The sequence below is a fragment of the Bacillus rossius genome, chromosome 1 (genome assembly GCF_032445375.1).
Source record: "Bacillus rossius redtenbacheri isolate Brsri chromosome 1, Brsri_v3, whole genome shotgun sequence".
In the NCBI taxonomy this organism is placed as follows: Eukaryota; Metazoa; Arthropoda; class Insecta; order Phasmatodea; family Bacillidae; genus Bacillus; species Bacillus rossius.
The window spans coordinates 289,962,486-289,981,319 of NC_086330.1; the positions used below are offsets into that span (position 1 = coordinate 289,962,486).

Consider the following 18,834-nt stretch of genomic DNA (forward strand, 5'->3'; position numbering starts at 1 on the left):
AAGTCGGCCTACGCTGGGTGAAAAATTGTCGCGCGAATAACTAACGCCTAGCGTTTTTCACACAATGAAAGATGTGTTTAAAAGTTACTTCTACATTTTATTAAATACACGCAAACTGATTTAAATAAACGCATGGGCAAAGTAAGTTAGGTTACAAGTTTCAACGAGATATTATGTAAGGCGCAAAAATAAACAGAGTTAATTTAACAAGTAAAAACGAGATGATATAATTTACCGCAAGGTAATTTAGAAACAAATAACAGTGAATATTAAATGATATCTACACATGCGTAGGTTTATTTACCACGCATATTATAATGTTTAAAACATAAGCTATAAAAATTATATCGCATTTCAATATATTAAAAAACCATTACGTACCGTAACATTTAATTAAACTATTAACTTACGTGACTCTATACAAATGCGTTTCAACAGTTAATTAAAAATTATAATAAATTATCAATAATTTAATTTAAAACATAAACTTTGACTTGCGTGGTTGTTCTGTCAGGACTGTGAACACAGGCGTGTTGAAGGAACAGCTAAATGACTGGCTAACTGGCGTGAGGAAAGCCTTCCCCCACCCGCATGACCCGCCCCCTCAACTACCATTGGCCAGGTAGGTAGCGTACAGTCTAGTGTCGCTACGGTCTTCTGGGGGCGACCCGTCATCATCCAATATGGCGGAAAACACATCGCCGGAATTTTCTAGAAAACAAAATGACGTCATCCAAAATGGCGGATCCAAGATGGCAGGTCCAAGATAGCTGCCGTGATCTACTTGTCCCGTTACGTTATGTCCCGTTACGCTGTGTCCCGTTACGCTCGTCCAAGATGGCCGCCGTGACGTCACAATCCAAGATGGCGGACAGACAATCACAATCCACACAATCCACAGCCTGAAGCCTGGCGCAGGATGCCCTATCCTATACTACTTATTCTTATTTTATTTTAAAAATAAATATTAAATTGTTTGATTTTTTCTTGAACTTATCTTACAGGTTTTTACTCATATATAATTTTGTTCCTCACTTTTGATTTCCAGATTCGGATTCGAGGCAATTTTTAAATAACCGAATATGGGTTTCAAATATGAGAAAGTGGTTTTGACCCATCACTCAACCAAATATGTAGGTACAAAAATCTCTAACCTTGTGGGAAACAGAATTTTTTAAGTAACATAAAAAAACTTTTTCAAAATAATAATTTGTTTCACAAAACTCAAAATTCTGATACTTTGAAGCTTGGAATTTAACCACAAATGAAACATGATTTTATGGCATTAATTTATGTGGCTTCAAAATAATATTTTAGTTGCAACCATTGTTAATAGCCAAATATTTTTTTCTGAAATTTGATGTTTCATGGAAATTCTGTGTGAAGTCATTATGCAACAATCTTAAAAAAATAATTTTTCTATGGATTTGACTTTGCAACAGAAATATTATTTGATATAATGTGATAAAAAAACAAAATAACCTAAAAATAATATAGTTAAAACTAATACTGGCGACATATAAAAACATTTCTGTTAAGTCTTTAACTTTTAGCACTACATATAAAAATACTTACATCTGACACCAGTACTTAAATGTACATATTTTAACAGTGCAAGTGTTAGTGAGACATATTTATTTGCCTGTCAATGATTGTCTTTTTATCTCAAGATATCGTTTGAATGTTATCTTGATAACATGGGAATAAAACAACGTAGGCGCTCAAAAAATGCTATCAGGAACATGGAGTGGTTCTGAAGTGATTATTAACTAACAATGCGCAGTACTATCAAACAAAGCAAATATCTTAAAAGTAATAGTAATAAAAATGTAAGGAAGATGACAGGAGCTGAAGAGATTGATTACACAACATGAAAAGATAATAACATATTGGTTCACAAGTTAAGACTTCTACTTGCTTTGCAAATAATTATGGCAATTTATCCAATACCAAACAAACATAGACTATATATCGTGACATAAGAATTGTGTGCCACATATAATAGTGACTTGTTTTGTCTGCATGTGTATAAAAGTGAAAAAATTAGTTATATTTTGGATGAAAAAAGATTGTTTTATTTCGTGTGATCTAATTTATAACTAAAACTGAATTCTTGTAATACAAATTCTAACTTAAAATAGTAAAAATGATAATCAATGACTATCAAAATTGATACGTAGTAAGAATAAAGCATTTTCAGCAATTGAGACGAGTTCGATCAACATAGTAACTGAAATCAATTGGAGACAAATGTAGATGGAGGCATTGTATCCAGATGGAGCCATATACAGATGAAGCTATTGTAGCCAGATTGAAATGGATTCTATAGTATCCTTTCGTAGTTTAGCGAATATAGCCGATTGATCTTATCCTACCGAGTTAAATGTTTGTCTTAATATGATTCCTTTTCATTGGATGTTTGTAGTCAAGTCTACATTATTGAGGACTGAATATTTAAGGGTCCAAAACCCCTTGGTCTTGTAGTAGCATAAAATACATCATCTTTCAGGAATGTTTTGGCTCTATAATAAGCATTAAATTTGCCGAGTTGGTCTTTTTATACAAAGAGTTATTTTCTATGTGTTTGATGTATCTTTGTAGCCATTAGTCTTGTAGCCATGTTCGGAATAAATAACTATTCTATGTTCACAGAGATAAAATGAATTAACGAACTTTAAAAGAAGCTGTGTCGTGGTAGTTCACAGCAAAAGGGAGTTATAAGCGGAATGATAAGATACCATAGTAGTATGTAAAAGGGTGCAGGATGCAGGATGTGGAGCCGGAGCTGATGTCTGCCATCTTGAATTGTGATGTCACGGCGGCCATTTTTGACTCAAAATTCCTCAAAAATGATTCAAAATGACTTAAAATTTCCCGTTTTCGAGGGAAAAATTCCCGTTTCGAGGGAAAATAAGGATTTCGAAAATCCACAAAAGTCGTTTTTCCTTAAAAACCACGAAATTCCTGATATAGGCTTAAGCATCCATGTGTACAGCCTCCGATAAGCCTCTTTTAGGATTATGTCGTCACTGTTGCAATTTTCGTTACGTCAGCCATCTTGAAAATCTTTATTTATTATCCGATTTTAATGAAAAAAATTTTAAAATTTATAAAAAATTCAGCTTCCGTTAAGCCATTTCTAGGAATAAGAATACCATGACCGCCATCTTGTATTATGACTTCACCGTTGCAATTTCCGTTGCGCACGCCACCTTGAAAATCTGTAATTTTTATGTTATAAAATCGGGATAAATTTTAAAAATCATTAAAAAAAATTATTTAATCGAATTAAATAATAAAAATATTAAAAACCACATTTGCACTTATCGTTACGGTCGCCATCTTGGATTATATACATGTTACATATTTGTTACACCCGCCATCTTGGTTGAGTACTATGTCATCGTTACACTTTATGTTACGACCGTCATATTGGATTCTATTAATGTTGCAATTACTGTTATTGCCGCCATCTTGAAATTTAGATGCCATCTTGGAAATCCATAGTTTTTATGTTAAAAAATCGGGAAAAAGTCCAAAATTTATCAAAAAATAACTTAATAGAATTCTGATTGATTATATCGTTCCCATCTTTGATTCGAAACCGGTGAGGGCAAAAAATAAAAATAAAAACATCAGATCCTTCCTCCACAGAAGCTACCTTCAGACTGACCTATCACCAATATCAAGGTATATATCGTCAGCTGGTATGACGTCATGTCCGCCATATTGTCTTCGTCCGCTGGAGACCGTCATCTTGTTTTCGTCTGCTAAAGTAATCTGGCGACATGTTAATATATATTTCTGTTCACCATACCTTTAACCTCGTCTGTTCGCATTGAACTTTGTCATTGACCTTGAATATTGACCTTAAACATTGACCTTGAACATTGACCTTGAACTTTCATCTCGACTTTGAACCTTGACCTTGAACTTTGACCTTGAAATTTGACAATTACCTTGATCTTTGACTTTGATCTTGACGTCCATCATGGATCCGTCATTTTATGTTCAGTACATGCCATCAGGAGCTACCAAATGCTAGTGGTCATTACCACCATCATCTTTTCGTCTGCTGGAGGACACCATCTTGTGTGTACTCGTCTTACCATCATGCCAGTTTTATTCTAACCTGCTACAGTGCCGTAATCATTTTTTATTACTGAGGTGCCCGCCATCTTGAAATTTGGCCTCCATCTTAAAATCATGTAATTATTTAGCTAGAAATCTGGGATGAATTCCAAATGTCTCCGAAAATATCAATTATTAATTTACAAATTGAATGGATGGATTCCTGTCCACGGTTCGATTCTTGACCATTGACAGTTGTAACTAATTATTAAATAAATTTTAGTATCTGTTTTCCATCACCTTTCGCGGAGTTTATTAATCATTCACTCTACGAAAAACAACTCAAGTAAATATACCTTACCAACGAATTAATACAGTGCCGATTAGACTATAATGAAAGACAAGTATTTCAATAATCTGAATAACCTATAAGCCGTTCATGTACAAAGCCACACATATAGATCAATTGTCTTCAGTCCATGAGACCGAGTCATGTCATTATCAGACGTATAGGCTAGTCATTTCAGGACCGCATAACCTTCGTCGTTAGCTAATTATATTCAATTAATCCATCGTGACATTTTTATACATACTAAAGGACCAAGTGACCTGGAAAAATATTTTAGTAACAACAAGAGGTTTTAAACTAGTAAATATTCAATCACTACATTTTGTACTACGCGCAATCAACAATAAGGAAGGACCGTCAAAAAAAAGGCAGCACCGCCAACGAAAAGGCAGCACATTTGGAAGCGCCGACAACAAAAAGGCAGCACATTTGGAAGCGCCGACAACAAAAAGGCAGCACCGCCAACGAAAAGGCAGCACATTTGGAAGCACCGACAACGAAAATGCAGCACCGCCAACGAAAAGGCAGCTCATTAGGAAGCACCGACAACGTAAAGGCAGCACCGCAAACAAAAGGCAGCACATTTGGAAGCACCGCCAACGAAAAGGTGGCTCATTTGGAAGCACCGATAACGAAAAGGCAGCACCATCATCGAAAAGACAGCACATTTGTCATTGACTCCAATATTCATTGGTTCCATTAATTCGCTCGCTCCAATATTCATTGGCTCCAATATTCATCGGCTCCAATATTCATCGGCTCCAATATTCATGGGCTCCAATATCAATTTGCTCAAATTGCTCAAAATGCTCCAACAGGCTCCAAAAGGCTCCATCATACTTTTGGCTCCTATATTCATTGGCTCCAATAGTCATTGGCCACAATATTCATTGGTCCCAATATTCATTAGCTCCAATATTCATTAGCCCCAATATTCATTGGCTCCAATATTTATTAGGCCAATATTCATGGGCTCCAATATCAATTAGCTCCAATTGCTCCAAATGCTCCAAAATTCATTGGTTACATTAATTCGCTCGCTGCAATATTCATTGACTCCAATATTCATCGGCTCCAATATTCATGGGCTCCAATATCAGTTGTCTCCTATTGCTCCAAAAGCTCCAACAGGCTCCAAAATGCTCCATCAGTCTTTTGGCTCCTACAGTCTTTAGACTCCTATAGTCATTGGCTCCAATAGTCTTTGGCCACTTATTCATTGGCTCCAATAGTCTTTGGCCACTTATTCATTGGCTCCAATATTCATTGGCTCCAATATTCATTGGCTCCAATATTCATTGGCTCCAATATTCATTGGCTCCAATATACATTGGCTACAATATTTATTGGCTCCAATATTCATTGGCTCCAATATTCATTGGCTCCAATATTCATTGGCTTCAATATTCATTGGCTCCAATATTCATTGGTTCAAATATCCATTGGCTCCAATATCAATTAACTCCAATATCCATTGGCTCCAATATCAATTGGCTCCAATTGCTCCAAATGCTCTAACAGTCTTTTGGCTACTATAGTCATTGGCTCCAATAGTCATTGGCTCCATTAGTCATTGGCTCCAATAGTCATTGGCTGCAATATTCATTGGCTGCAATTTTCATTGGCTCCAATATTCATTGGCTCCAATATTCGTTGGCTCCAATATGCATTGACTCCAATATTCATTCACTCCAATATTCATCGGCTCCATCAAACAGTCTTTTGGTTCCAAAAGTCTTTTGGCTAGAATTCTTCGAGTCTAAGAGGCTATGAGACCACATGGCTACGAGTCTAAAATGATCTAGCTGGTTACGAGTTATACATGGCTTGCAAACCTACAGAGCTACGAAGATTCTAGTACACAAATTTACGTTTCTGCGAGGATACAGGACTACAAGTCTGCATGAGTACTTGACTACGAAGCTACTCGTCTACAAGGCTCCAGTTGCCGCATCTGTCTTCGACGGAATTTTTTCTTTTAACTGCTCCATCAGCATTATGTTATAAGATTACAAGTCCGCTTGCCCATGTTGCTTCAAGTCTACGAGGCTCCAATGCATAATGACTACGAGACTACGAGCCATGAGTTTAAGAGTCTATGCGATTGCGAGTCTTCAAGGTTACGTGATCGCGAGGCTATAGGACTACGAAGCTTCCAGAACGCATGGTTACGAGACTGCGAGGCTACTATTCTACGAGATCCCAATACATGATGTCTACGCGACTACGAGCCATGAGGTTACGAGACTATGCGTTTGCAAGTCTTCAAGGTTACGTGATCGCGAGGCTATAGGACTACGAAGCTTCCAGAACGCATGGTTACGTGACTGCATGACTAATTGGCCGCGTGACTACGAAACTTCATGTCTCTAACAGACTACAATAGCACTATTCAGTGGTGAGAGTTAATTTATCTCATGCAAAGGTACTTGCTGCAAGCAGTTCCGCTTTTCAACATCAGATGACCTCACGTTTTTCTTGCAGGTAAATAATATTTTTTTCTTTTATGCGGGATGCGTGATGTTCACTAGCGATAGCATAAGAAGGATGGCTTCGTTAGTCTCCAAGGAGAAGGAAGTTCGTCCTTCCTGTTAGTGCTTCTCAGATTTCTCACGGTCCGCCATCTTGGATTGCGACGTCAGGGCGGCCATCTTGGATGGGTGTGAACCTTACCTTTGACCGAAACCGCAGGAATGATCGCAAGCACACGGATTAACCATCAAAATATTGATAAGAATAATCAGGAGCACACGGAGAAAACCATCATAATATTGGCAAGAATAATCAGGAGCACACGGAGAAAACCACCATTATATTGACAAGAATAATCAGAAGCACACGGAGAAAAACGACACATGTTTTCTTTGGTATCATAAAATTACAGTAAAAAAATATTTAAAATTAAAAATAAATTATAAAAAATTTCAAAAAATTAAATAAAAAAATACATTAACAGATTCTGCTAGCTTGTTAACTTATCATTGTTGAGCAAAGATAGAGTTCTAGTACAAGCCAGAATTTTATCTATTTTATTTTTTTATTAATTAATTTTTATTTTTAAGTTCATTATTAAAACAAGACATCTTACAATCCTTGTGTTTTCATAAGATAACCAAGAAACCTTAAGAGTTTTTTATGCATATTTGTTATAATGGCCATCAGTCACAATCAGTTACATATTAATTTACTGTATTAGTCTTTTATTTAAGTTAAATTTTACTTGATATAGTTAAATAAGCTGTTCAAAGGCTTCATCACATATTTTCAGAAACATTTGATTTGATCTCTAAATACTAGCTCAAAAATTGCTTCTGGTTAAACTTTTATAAAAATTGCTGATTTTAATATTCACACACATCTAAGCACAGATTTAATGGTTATTAGTTATTCTGATGATAAATAGAAAGATAAGAACAGTGAGTGATGATAACAATTCATAAGATGCAGAGTGTTGACTGGGGAGGTGCAAGGAATGGAGCTGTACCAAACTTTATCGCAAGATGAATCATACTAAGTCAATAATTGTTCCTGAATTATCTAGCTAAATGCAATTTGTGTCATTTAACTTGTTTGTACTTGTCTCAGTCTCAATAAACATACGTACATTGATTCTAAACTTGCAATAATAAAAATTAGTTCAAAATATTTTTTTTTATATTCGTCCACATGAAACAATGTCTATACTGTATACAAATGGGCTCACTGGCAACAACAAGCAGTAGTACCTGCTGGAACTTGCATTGATAGTCAGCTAGTCTAATGAAATTCTTCCATATTATATCTTGTTTACACAAAAAAAAATAAAGAATGGTTATATACAAGCATTGTGAAATCTTTGACTGGAAAAACCTTGATAATACTTTTAGTCAGCATACTTTATAGAATGTGTACTTTGTTATTAGCACCTCCTTTATTATAACTCTGCCTCTATGATACCTAGTGTAACCTATACAATTCATACTAATAATGATCAATAGTACAATTTAAAAATAATAAAAAAAAGATCAGTTGAGCAGCATTCAAGAAAGATAGCTGGCAGCTGATAAACAACATTCAAGAAAGACAGCTGGCAGCTGATGAGAAGCATTGGGAATATGTGCTTCTGAAATGGTAACCAGCAATTTGATTAAAAATGCATCAAAGAACTTAAAGAAAAGTTAAAAGGCATGCTGGAGGCATGTGCTAAAATTGCCAATTATGAGAAAATATTGTGTTAAGAAATCATTTTTTGTATACAAGATTCCTTACAGACATGTGCATTGATTTTTTTTTATTGGACAGGCTATTAATAGTTAATATTAATAATTGTTTAATTAAAACCATCCATGGAAAAATAATTAGATATTAAATAATACACTCTTTGTAAATATTTTTCGTTTAAAACCAAAACAAAGTCTGAAATTGCAAAATTTTAAATTAATAAACTTGTAAACATGAAGCAGCACACAAGCAATTTCCCATGTATGAGATTTACTTGAAATAACAACCTATCATTAAATGATTCATTGTATCTATTTTTTTACACACAAAAAAAAAACAATGGTTAAAAAAAGCCACTGCCAACTCTCTCAGGACAATGAGATCATCTGCTGAAACCAGAAAACAAAAAGGTTCATGTGTTTAATATAATATCCAAGTTATACTCAAAAATAACATGGAAATGAGTGAACACTTATTTTCACAATTTCTTTAATAAATGCAACAAACTTGATAACAAAGTATTTATTAAATTGCATAGCTCGTTTCTTCATGTTTCTTCATTTTCTAAGGTTTTCCAACTGCTATGAGGGTGCAATCTGGCAATTAGAAGGGATTTTGATGGTTTCTTAACAATCTTCTCTGCCTTCTCCTCCAGTTCGAGAGCTAACAGAAAGGCAGCAAAGGCCATTGTATAGAACCTGAAATATTTTCAAACATGAACTAAATTAGTGTAATATAGTTTGGTAGGCTACTAATTGTTAACAAGAGGGCCTGATTAATAAAAATAATTTTAAGTTGGTATTATTGAGCTAATATTCCTTGATGTAACGCATAACTGCATTCATTTTTCTTTAATTTCTAAAAACAATTTTAACTTTTCGACTTCTTTTTCAACAATTCTCCATGAGTGTGTTGTAATTCTTCAAGCAGTTAAACTAGAAATATGCCATTTTAATAGCTTGTTAGGTTAGGTAAATCAAAAAAATTTAAACATGAGAATGATTGGTTGGCTTATGTAAGCTACATTAAAAATACTGTGTGATTTTGTGAACTGTTTCTTAAGTTATGTTACCAACAAAAATAATAGGTATAAACTGTAGTGTGGTTGGTTAGGTTAGAGTTAGCTGTGTTACAATATATAATTCTTAAAAACTGTTAAAATGAGTTCACAGTATATTTAATATAACTACCATAATCTAATAAACTGTCTACACTACTTTCAAGTATTTGTAGTTAACCTAATCAAACCAGCCATTCCCACCATTAAGTTTGTTAGATGAATTAAAAATAACAAAAAAAAAGTGTGGATCTGTGTGAATGGTTAGTTAAGTTAGGTTAGTTACATTAATTGTACTACAAAATATGTGTGGATGGTTGGTTAGGTGGGGTAAGCTTAATTTTCTATTAGTAAAACAATGTTACAGTATTGATAGCCTATGTTAATTATTGGAATTAATGTCTGAAAACTAATAAATAATTTTAAAAAAACATATGGACAAGTAGCTTTTCACCAGATTTACCACATTATACAATATTTAAAATGTAGCTAACCTAACCAACTGTAGACATGAATAGGTTTGCAGTATTTGAAGTGTAGCTAACCACACATAACCAACAATTTAAACAGTAAACAACTTGAAATATCTCAACAGAAATAAGTATCAAGGTTAATAATAGGAACTCAAAATTACCGTTTTCATAAACTTAATTTTATAATAAAGCCTCGCCTCCCCTACATAAAAGCTCGAAATGTTATTTAATAGAATCATCCTGTTTAAGGAGGGGAATTCATAAATAAATTATTCATCAAGTTATTTGTTTTATGATCAGCCCCACTTGTTAACAATTACCAATGTTAACACACTTAGGTAATAGAGCCAATATGTAAATGAATTAGCACAAATGAAAAATGTCTTGCACAATTGAACACACAAGGAGACCGGAAATAGCTTTCTGAAACTAAATAGAGAAATATACAATTTACTGTCTGAAGTCTACAAGCGCAAAGATAAAACAAAAATGCATGTTGAGCAAATACCCAAACACAAAATATACATAAGCAGCCTATTTGAACTATTTATAGCTATGTTGTGTTCATAACGTGCGTGTACTTAATATCGCTCTTTAGGTTAGGATTAATTTGATAAGCTATGACACAGCATTTATTAATATTCTTCTTACCTATATTGATCGTATTTAAACCACTTCATAATTATTCCACACAAACTATTCATTGAAAACAATCATTTCATGGTACAATTAATAAACAGAAATAGCATGTTAAGAATAATGTTCGCGTGTTAAATATACACACGCTAACCTAAAACAATTGTTTACGTTTAACTTCATCGCTTTACATCGTACTCGACTATATTTAAAACAATAATGTGCGATTATAATGACGTTTTTAGGACGGGAGGACATTATTGTTAAGAGTAATTATATCACTTACCGCACATTCGCTTCGTATCACCACTTGAAATGCTCGTGATATATAACGTAGCTCCGGTGCGATAAATATCACTTGAAAAGTGTGCTCGTAATCAAAGTTTGCGATATATACCGCCACAACGTCATCAATATTCGAAGTTTAACGAAACAGGATGTGTTCGTAATCACGTTGGTGGTTCCTGCGATATTCTTCGCAAACTTTCGTTATTTATCGCAACTTATAACGCAAAGTGTGTGCTCGTAATCAGCCCGCAGGAAATGAATATTAGAATGCAATCCCTGAATACTAAAATAAATACTAATAGTCAAGATCTGAATGATAGAATCACTACCAACCTACAAGAACTGAATACTAGATTGGACTCTAATACAAAAAAGCTGGCGTAGTTACACCCTCAACTCCCAAACCAGCCATCCCTGTAGAGACGGGTAAAAAAAGGAAAGGTGGGCCTGATAGCACTGATCAATTAGTGGAACTAGCGACTGAATATTTCAAGCGACCTAAGACTGAAGAAGATATTCTGGCTAAGGGATGGGCTATGAAATTAATAAGGTTAACTCCACACCAACGACGCTTCGCCGAAAAAAATCATAAATGACACACTTTTTGAAGCAGAAATGGGCAACTTGACAAGGGAAGGAGTGCGTTTTCATACCCACCCTCCTCGTTGGTCACCCTCGCCACCTTCATCGTCATCTTCTTCAATGAATAGTTGGCAAAGGTACTCCAACCCAGGGCAGACGCTGTACATGTCGCATCCAAGTGAAAGCCCTTCATACCCAGAGCAACACCACGAAACGTCTGATGAAGATAATGCTGCTACGTTCTTCTCCTCATTTACCTCAATGTGAACTTGTGCCCTTATATATTCAGTTCAGCAATAATGTACATTACCTGTGCGATATCTGTATTATTTGTAAAGTGTAATTATTTGTAATTTTTTTCCTTTCTTAAAATATAAAGAGATTTACTTGGGCAATAATTTCTTACCTGGATGTTTTCCTTCAATGCCTTGATAATTGCAGAGCAAGTTTCCATTCTGATGAGTTCCAGAGTCTGCGGAGCAATGGCACACGTGAATTTCAGGTCTTCTAAATCCATGCCAGATGCTAGGTACCTCAACGTGACAGACAATCTCTGACTTTCAGGAATCGCTTCACGCATTTTTGTGTCCTTCTTCTCGATGTCTTGGTGGACTAAGTAGAGTAGATTATCGAAACTTTCTTGGTCCATGCGTAGAAAGTTCCTATAATCCTCTGGTTCCGAACCACTCGGAAAGTTAAGGAGATGTTGATGAATGAAGCGGTTCCTCATTTTATACCAGTCCTTAGACCACCGTCTTTTTTTCTTGTTGTGGTTTCTCCCCTTCACAGCAACCAATGTTAAGGCCAGGAAGCCCAAATCTACATTTGACACCATTATACGCTCCACACTCCTCCACTTCTCAGCTTCGACTGCGAATTTTGATCAAAAGATTAAAGTGTTGATTGAAGTACGCTTGAGGCGCCCATCAATCGGTGCCTCAAGCATTTGATCCAGCCGCTTGATAGTCTAGGGCCTACTTTAGAGATGTTAAACTACGATTATTTTTATGTAAGTTCAAATATTATATTGTTAAATGTTTTCTACGAGATTAAGCCTCGAACAATCTGAACTCTTATTTATATACCTCAACAATAGCAATTTCTGTATTTAATCATACATTGTTGCAAAATATCCTGATCTGAATTTATTTTAAATTATTTTATGTTATTTTGTTCTATAACAGCATCTCCAGCTAATTGATTTTGTTATTTAATTGTCATTATTTGTAATTTTATTAATTATTGTTACTTACCTGTATCTTGCTGCTTAGTATGTGTACGAAGGCCGCCGGATATGGTCTTACAGCAGCCAATCAGCACTCAGATTTTGATTTAACAATAAGCCTTTTGCTCAACAGGGAGGAAGTAGTAGAATAAGTGAAAAAAATAAATGTCTTAGGCGTATGCTTCGTAAGGCTTAGCCCGACGCTGCCGTGTAGTATTTTCAATATTATGTAAAATATTTACTGCAGTTTGTGGAAATATCGTGTGCACTGAAATCTACATTCTGCAAAGGCGTGACGTGAGTAAATGTGGCGAAAAGTGACCATGTTGCATTTAATTATTTCGAGATTTTAATTGAAGCCTAAGCCATCGGTATTACATCCAAGCTTCTCTTAATAATTCCATTATTCAAGTTTAGTAACTTCGTTGAAAACTTTCTTTTGTTTTGCATCACTAGCTGTGTTATAAACTGAAAATAACTGTAATTAATCAGCATAAGCAGTTTAATTAACATTTCGAGAACTTTATAAGCTGGAATAATATACCAGAGGTCTGATTTTAAAGTAATCATCGTGAACCCTGAACCAACTAGCCGTGGTAAATTTGAACAATTGATTGTGATACAACTGCATAAAGTTAAATTAACAAATATTTTTAAAACTGAGTTAATATCTTTCTGGATATATTTTTATTTCGAACGAATTAAAAGAACTTTTGGACTAATCTATCTCACCGTACATCCTGTTAATTCTATCCAGTTATACATCACCAGGTCTGCCTTAATAATAATAAACAACAGTCATATTTCTTTTATTTTAATTTTTGTAAATCTAAAGCAACCTACATCAACGTCTGTATTCTTGTTTATGTATTAGTTCTTAAGTTATTGTAAGTGTATATGTATGTGTAGTTGTAGTGTTATAGTTTTATTAAAGGTGTTTTGTGTTCTGTTCCCCAAACCATCAAGATCTTATTACTGCAGTATATATATATTATTATCAAATTTTCACACCAGTAACATACTTTATGGTATTCTCAACCAATCTCAGTTTTTATTGGTATTTACTATTATTTTATGTCAGCTGTATCACTCTTCTGTATGGTATCAACTAGTGATCTTAACACGATCACAGCACAACATTATAAGTCCGTACCAACAGTACAGAAGAAAAGTGGCGCCCAACTATAAGTAACAACACGAGTACCACTTCATTTCAGTGCAATGTGAATGACAATGAAATAAACTTACCACATTTAACCGATTTGCTTCATTAAAAGTAATTTCTTAGATTTAGTATTCAATCTCCAGCTTTCAGTAATGAAAATGGAGGAAAAATATGTGATAGAAAAAATAGAGAACAGAAAACAGTATTGTTGACTAAATGGGTTGGATTTTCCTTCTGTGACAATAAATGTCCTTACGTGACAGTTTGTAATTTTTTTTTTTTCAATAAAATTTGTGGTTGGTTACACTTAGAAAAATTTTTACTTACAATTTCATACCTTAATAATTATTGGTATTTTCTTTTAAAAAAAATGCCTTTAAATTGTCACTTAAAGGCTATTTTAATTTTTGGGGGAGTCACGTAATCTTACGTGCATGGTTTTTTTTTTTTATGAATTTCATCTAAGCTAACAATATGCTTAAGGAAAAAAACACATTGATTAATTATTTTTATTATTATTATTTTAATGTTAGCGAATCTCAAACACTATTATAGCATTGTTTCTGATCTGTATTCCACAGAAAAATTGCCTTAAATAAAACTAGCTCTTATATTTAACATTAACATTGTATTCTTTTCATTAATATGGATTTGCCAGTTTGTGAATTAAAATTAGCTTTTTATGCATATATATCTAAAGATCAAATAACAAGCATGAGAATAAAATAGCATTAAGTTTATACAGTACTCTCCAAATATACAAAATATCTGAGATAATAGTTTCGAAACACTTTTGCTTTCTCTCATATGATTTTACCTTGAAAGAATGTATTATGAAACAAAAAAAAATCAGCTATTTATTGCCGTATTGTCCACAGTATTTGTTTCTTAAATCGTTGTTCCATTTTCCATTAATCTTAGCATGACTTATAAACAATTCTGAACCTTTCTGTACATTCACGTTACTTAGCTTTACTTCAACAGGGTGTGCTTCGCTGAGGCCGTCAAATATAAAGGTTCCTTTTGTGTGGACCGCCACATTGTTGTAGCTGATGTTCCGGAACTCCGGTATCCTGCTGCCAGTCTTATTGTAGTAGTGCGTGTCGAGGCAGATGGGGTACCGAACATTCTCGATGCAGATGTTGTCGTAGGTGATGTTTGTTACCAGCCCGCCGTTCAAGGTGTCACTCTTGATGTACAGCCCGTAGGTGAGGTGATTCAGCGTGAGCGCAGAAAAGGTCACATCGCTGATTCCGTAGTTGGTTGGACTGCCTATCGCAATTCCGTTACCATGATTGAAATGGTTTTTGTAAAGTGAAATGTGTCGTGATGGTGCGATCAGTGCTGATATAGCTATGTTGTCGTCAATTGTACTTATGTTGCAGTAGGCTATAGTGACATTCTGTGATCCCGTTGGGTCGATGCCATCATTGTTGCTAGTGGCATTAGCCGAGTCAATGGTGATGCCCCATACTGTGAATCCATTTGTCTCGCTGCTGGTAAGGTGGTAAAAAGGAGAGTTCTTTAACGTGATCTGGTACACAGTGATGTCTACAGAGTTGTTGATTTGTATCAGTCTAGGGTTGTTCTGGTGTTTTCCGGTAACCCTAGCGTCATGGGTGAGCTTCCACCACGTCGTGTTTGTCCCAGTCATTTTCTGGCCACCTTGACCATCAATCACTCCTTTGCCATAGATTCCACTGCCTTTGGCTCGGAGCATTGTGATGAAGGCCTTGCAGCCGACGCCGTAGTGGTCCAGAGTGCCGCATGTTTTCGCTCCTTGGTCATATAACTTAGGGTCTGGGATAGCCTTCAGTGCGGCGCCACTGTCCACCAGAAGACTGGCTCCAGATGGTATAGTGATGGGACCGGAGTTAAATATACCAGACGACAGTGCGACAGCTTTGCCCGTGGTGCAAGAGTTCAGAGCTTTCTGGATAAGGTCGGTGTCATCCCCTCCGGTTGCTTTCAGTGACACGCAAGTTTGTGGAGTTTTGGGTTCTGTGACATTGCGAAGATCTTTTGCACTTCCAGCTTGAATTAAGGTCAAAATCGTGAAGATTTGGAAAATGCTAGCTGAAATTTTCTGCATTTTGGTTATAGTTAGTAAAAGATATAAGATGAATGGTTTTTGAACTCTATCCAATATACTTTGCTTGCAGTATCGCTAGTAGATGACCGTTCTCTGGTAACCTGTTGAAAAATAATTATTTTATTAATAGTTACACATATGTAAAACATTAATATTAATTCCTAACTTTCAATACCTTACAGAATCTTGGAGTTAATAATTTTTATTTTTTCATTAAAATCTGTGTCTAATAACATTTTAGTCATTTAAATGTTTAACCAATTCAAAATATCTAAATATATAGCAAGATAATAAAAAATATTTTTTATGTACCGTTCAATTTTTCATCGTATAAGTTACCATTACGCACATGACTATGACTAGTTGTTTATAAATGCTATTATGTACTAATCAATCACACTGCAGGTGACTTCTTTATACATTTTAGTATTTCAGAGTTCCGAGACTCTTGTTCAGTAAATTTCCTTCAGTTTTCCTTGTCCCAACAAACTTTATTTTTCCTACATAATTTGTCTATTTGGCAAGATAACAGATTTATATTACAATACATACTATTATGAAAATACTTTTCAGCCAACATACACCGCACATAACATGCAAAATTGACTAAATATGTTTGTCTACGCCATACATCAATACATAGTTTGCACTGTTATCATTTCCATTTACACTACGTTACCAACTCTGCCAGTTTGAAAAAGAAAACTAAACAGGAAAGCAAATTTGTTTGCAAAACCATTAAACGATTTATTATTGAATATTTATAAGACAATTCTACAGCCTTCAAATTAATACAGTGGTTTGTATCCCTTACTTGGAATTAATTTTAGTAAAAAAAATCAGGTAGTATTATTAACAGCACATGAATTTATGTTCAATTCATACCCATTTTAAGACAATAAGGTACTACGTACTTTGACAAATTATTGATATTGTTTTAAAGAGAAGCTATTTTAATTTTCCAGGTTTTCCAGTTTTTTGTAACTTCTTTTAATTCACTGAGCCTTCCTTTTTTTCGTGATACTCTCTGTCTTTGGGAACCCTGATATTTATTTTAATTTTTTAACCATTATGCACATTACTACAAAAAAATTGAATCGTTAAAAACAATGCGTAAAAATATGTTTTTCTTCAGTACCAAGTTGTAAGTCACAACTCTACGTTTCATTTGATATTGTTCAGTTATTCAAAAACTAGTTCTGTTCGATGACACTCTGTTATATGATATTTAAAAGGATATTCGCGTATGGCTGTATTTTTGAAAAATATTTAGTTTTTAAATTAAATTATGTCCCAATCAGATCTTCAAATATCATCAAACCTTTAACATTCATATTTTTTACATTCTAGAAAAAATATTTCTAGAAAATTATTGAGGAAGAAAAATTCAAGCATTTGCAACTGCATAGTTTACAATGACTACATTATATATCTGTACGGAAGCTTTCTAAGAAATTTTTGTTTCTGCAACTAGCGGAAAAATATGTATTTATCATAAATATGTAAATATTCTTATTTTATTTTAAAAATAAATATTAAATTGTTTGATTTTTTCTTGAACTTATCTTACAGGTTTTTACTCATATATAATTTTGTTCCTCACTTTTGATTTCCAGATTCGGATTCGAGGCAATTTTTAAATAACCGAATATGGGTTTCAAATATGAGAAAGTGGTTTTGACCCATCACTCAACCAAATATGTAGGTACAAAAATCTCTAACCTTGTGGGAAACAGAATTTTTTAAGTAACATAAAAAAACTTTTTCAAAATAATAATTTGTTTCACAAAACTCAAAATTCTGATACTTTGAAGCTTGGAATTTAACCACAAATGAAACATGATTTTATGGCATTAATTTATGTGGCTTCAAAATAATATTTTAGTTGCAACCATTGTTAATAGCCAAATATTTTTTTCTGAAATTTGATGTTTCATGGAAATTCTGTGTGAAGTCATTATGCAACAATCTTAAAAAAATAATTTTTCTATGGATTTGACTTTGCAACAGAAATATTATTTGATATAATGTGATAAAAAAACAAAATAACCTAAAAATAATATAGTTAAAACTAATACTGGCGACATATAAAAACATTTCTGTTAAGTCTTTAACTTTTAGCACTACATATAAAAATACTTACATCTGACACCAGTACTTAAATGTACATATTTTAACAGTGCAAGTGTTAGTGAGACATATTTATTTGCCTGTCAATGATTGTCTTTTTATCTCAAGATATCGTTTGAATGTTATCTTGATAACATGGGAATAAAACAACGTAGGCGCTCAAAAAATGCTATCAGGAACATGGAGTGGTTCTGAAGTGATTATTAACTAACAATGCGCAGTACTATCAAACAAAGCAAATATCTTAAAAGTAATAGTAATAAAAATGTAAGGAAGATGACAGGAGCTGAAGAGATTGATTACACAACATGAAAAGATAATAACATATTGGTTCACAAGTTAAGACTTCTACTTGCTTTGCAAATAATTATGGCAATTTTTCCAATACCAAACAAACATAGACTATATATTGTGACATAAGAATTGTGTGCCACATATAATAGTGACTTGTTTTGTCTGCATGTGTATAAAAGTGAAAAAATTAGTTATATTTTGGATGAAAAAAGATTGTTTTATTTCGTGTGATCTAATTTATAACTAAAACTGAATTCTTGTAATACAAATTC

At 34.0% G+C, this 18,834-nt stretch overlaps 1 protein-coding gene across 1 annotated transcript; it reads right to left on the reverse strand.

Annotated features, from left to right (window-relative positions):
- Positions 1-14,587: 14,587 nt before the first annotated feature.
- Positions 14,588-16,150, reverse strand: LOC134530159 (endo-polygalacturonase-like). Its single transcript, XM_063364790.1, has one exon. It carries the CDS (start codon positions 16,136-16,138, stop codon positions 14,900-14,902), a length of 1,239 nt encoding a protein of 412 aa, XP_063220860.1. The 5' UTR covers positions 16,139-16,150; the 3' UTR covers positions 14,588-14,899.
- Between the last annotated feature and the right edge of the window lie 2,684 nt (positions 16,151-18,834).

What these genes read in the sequence shown, in the direction of transcription:
- LOC134530159 (XM_063364790.1), bottom strand. Translation starts at nt 16,138, where the DNA reads ATGCAGAAAATTTCAGCTAGCATTTTCCAAATCTTCACGATTTTGACC.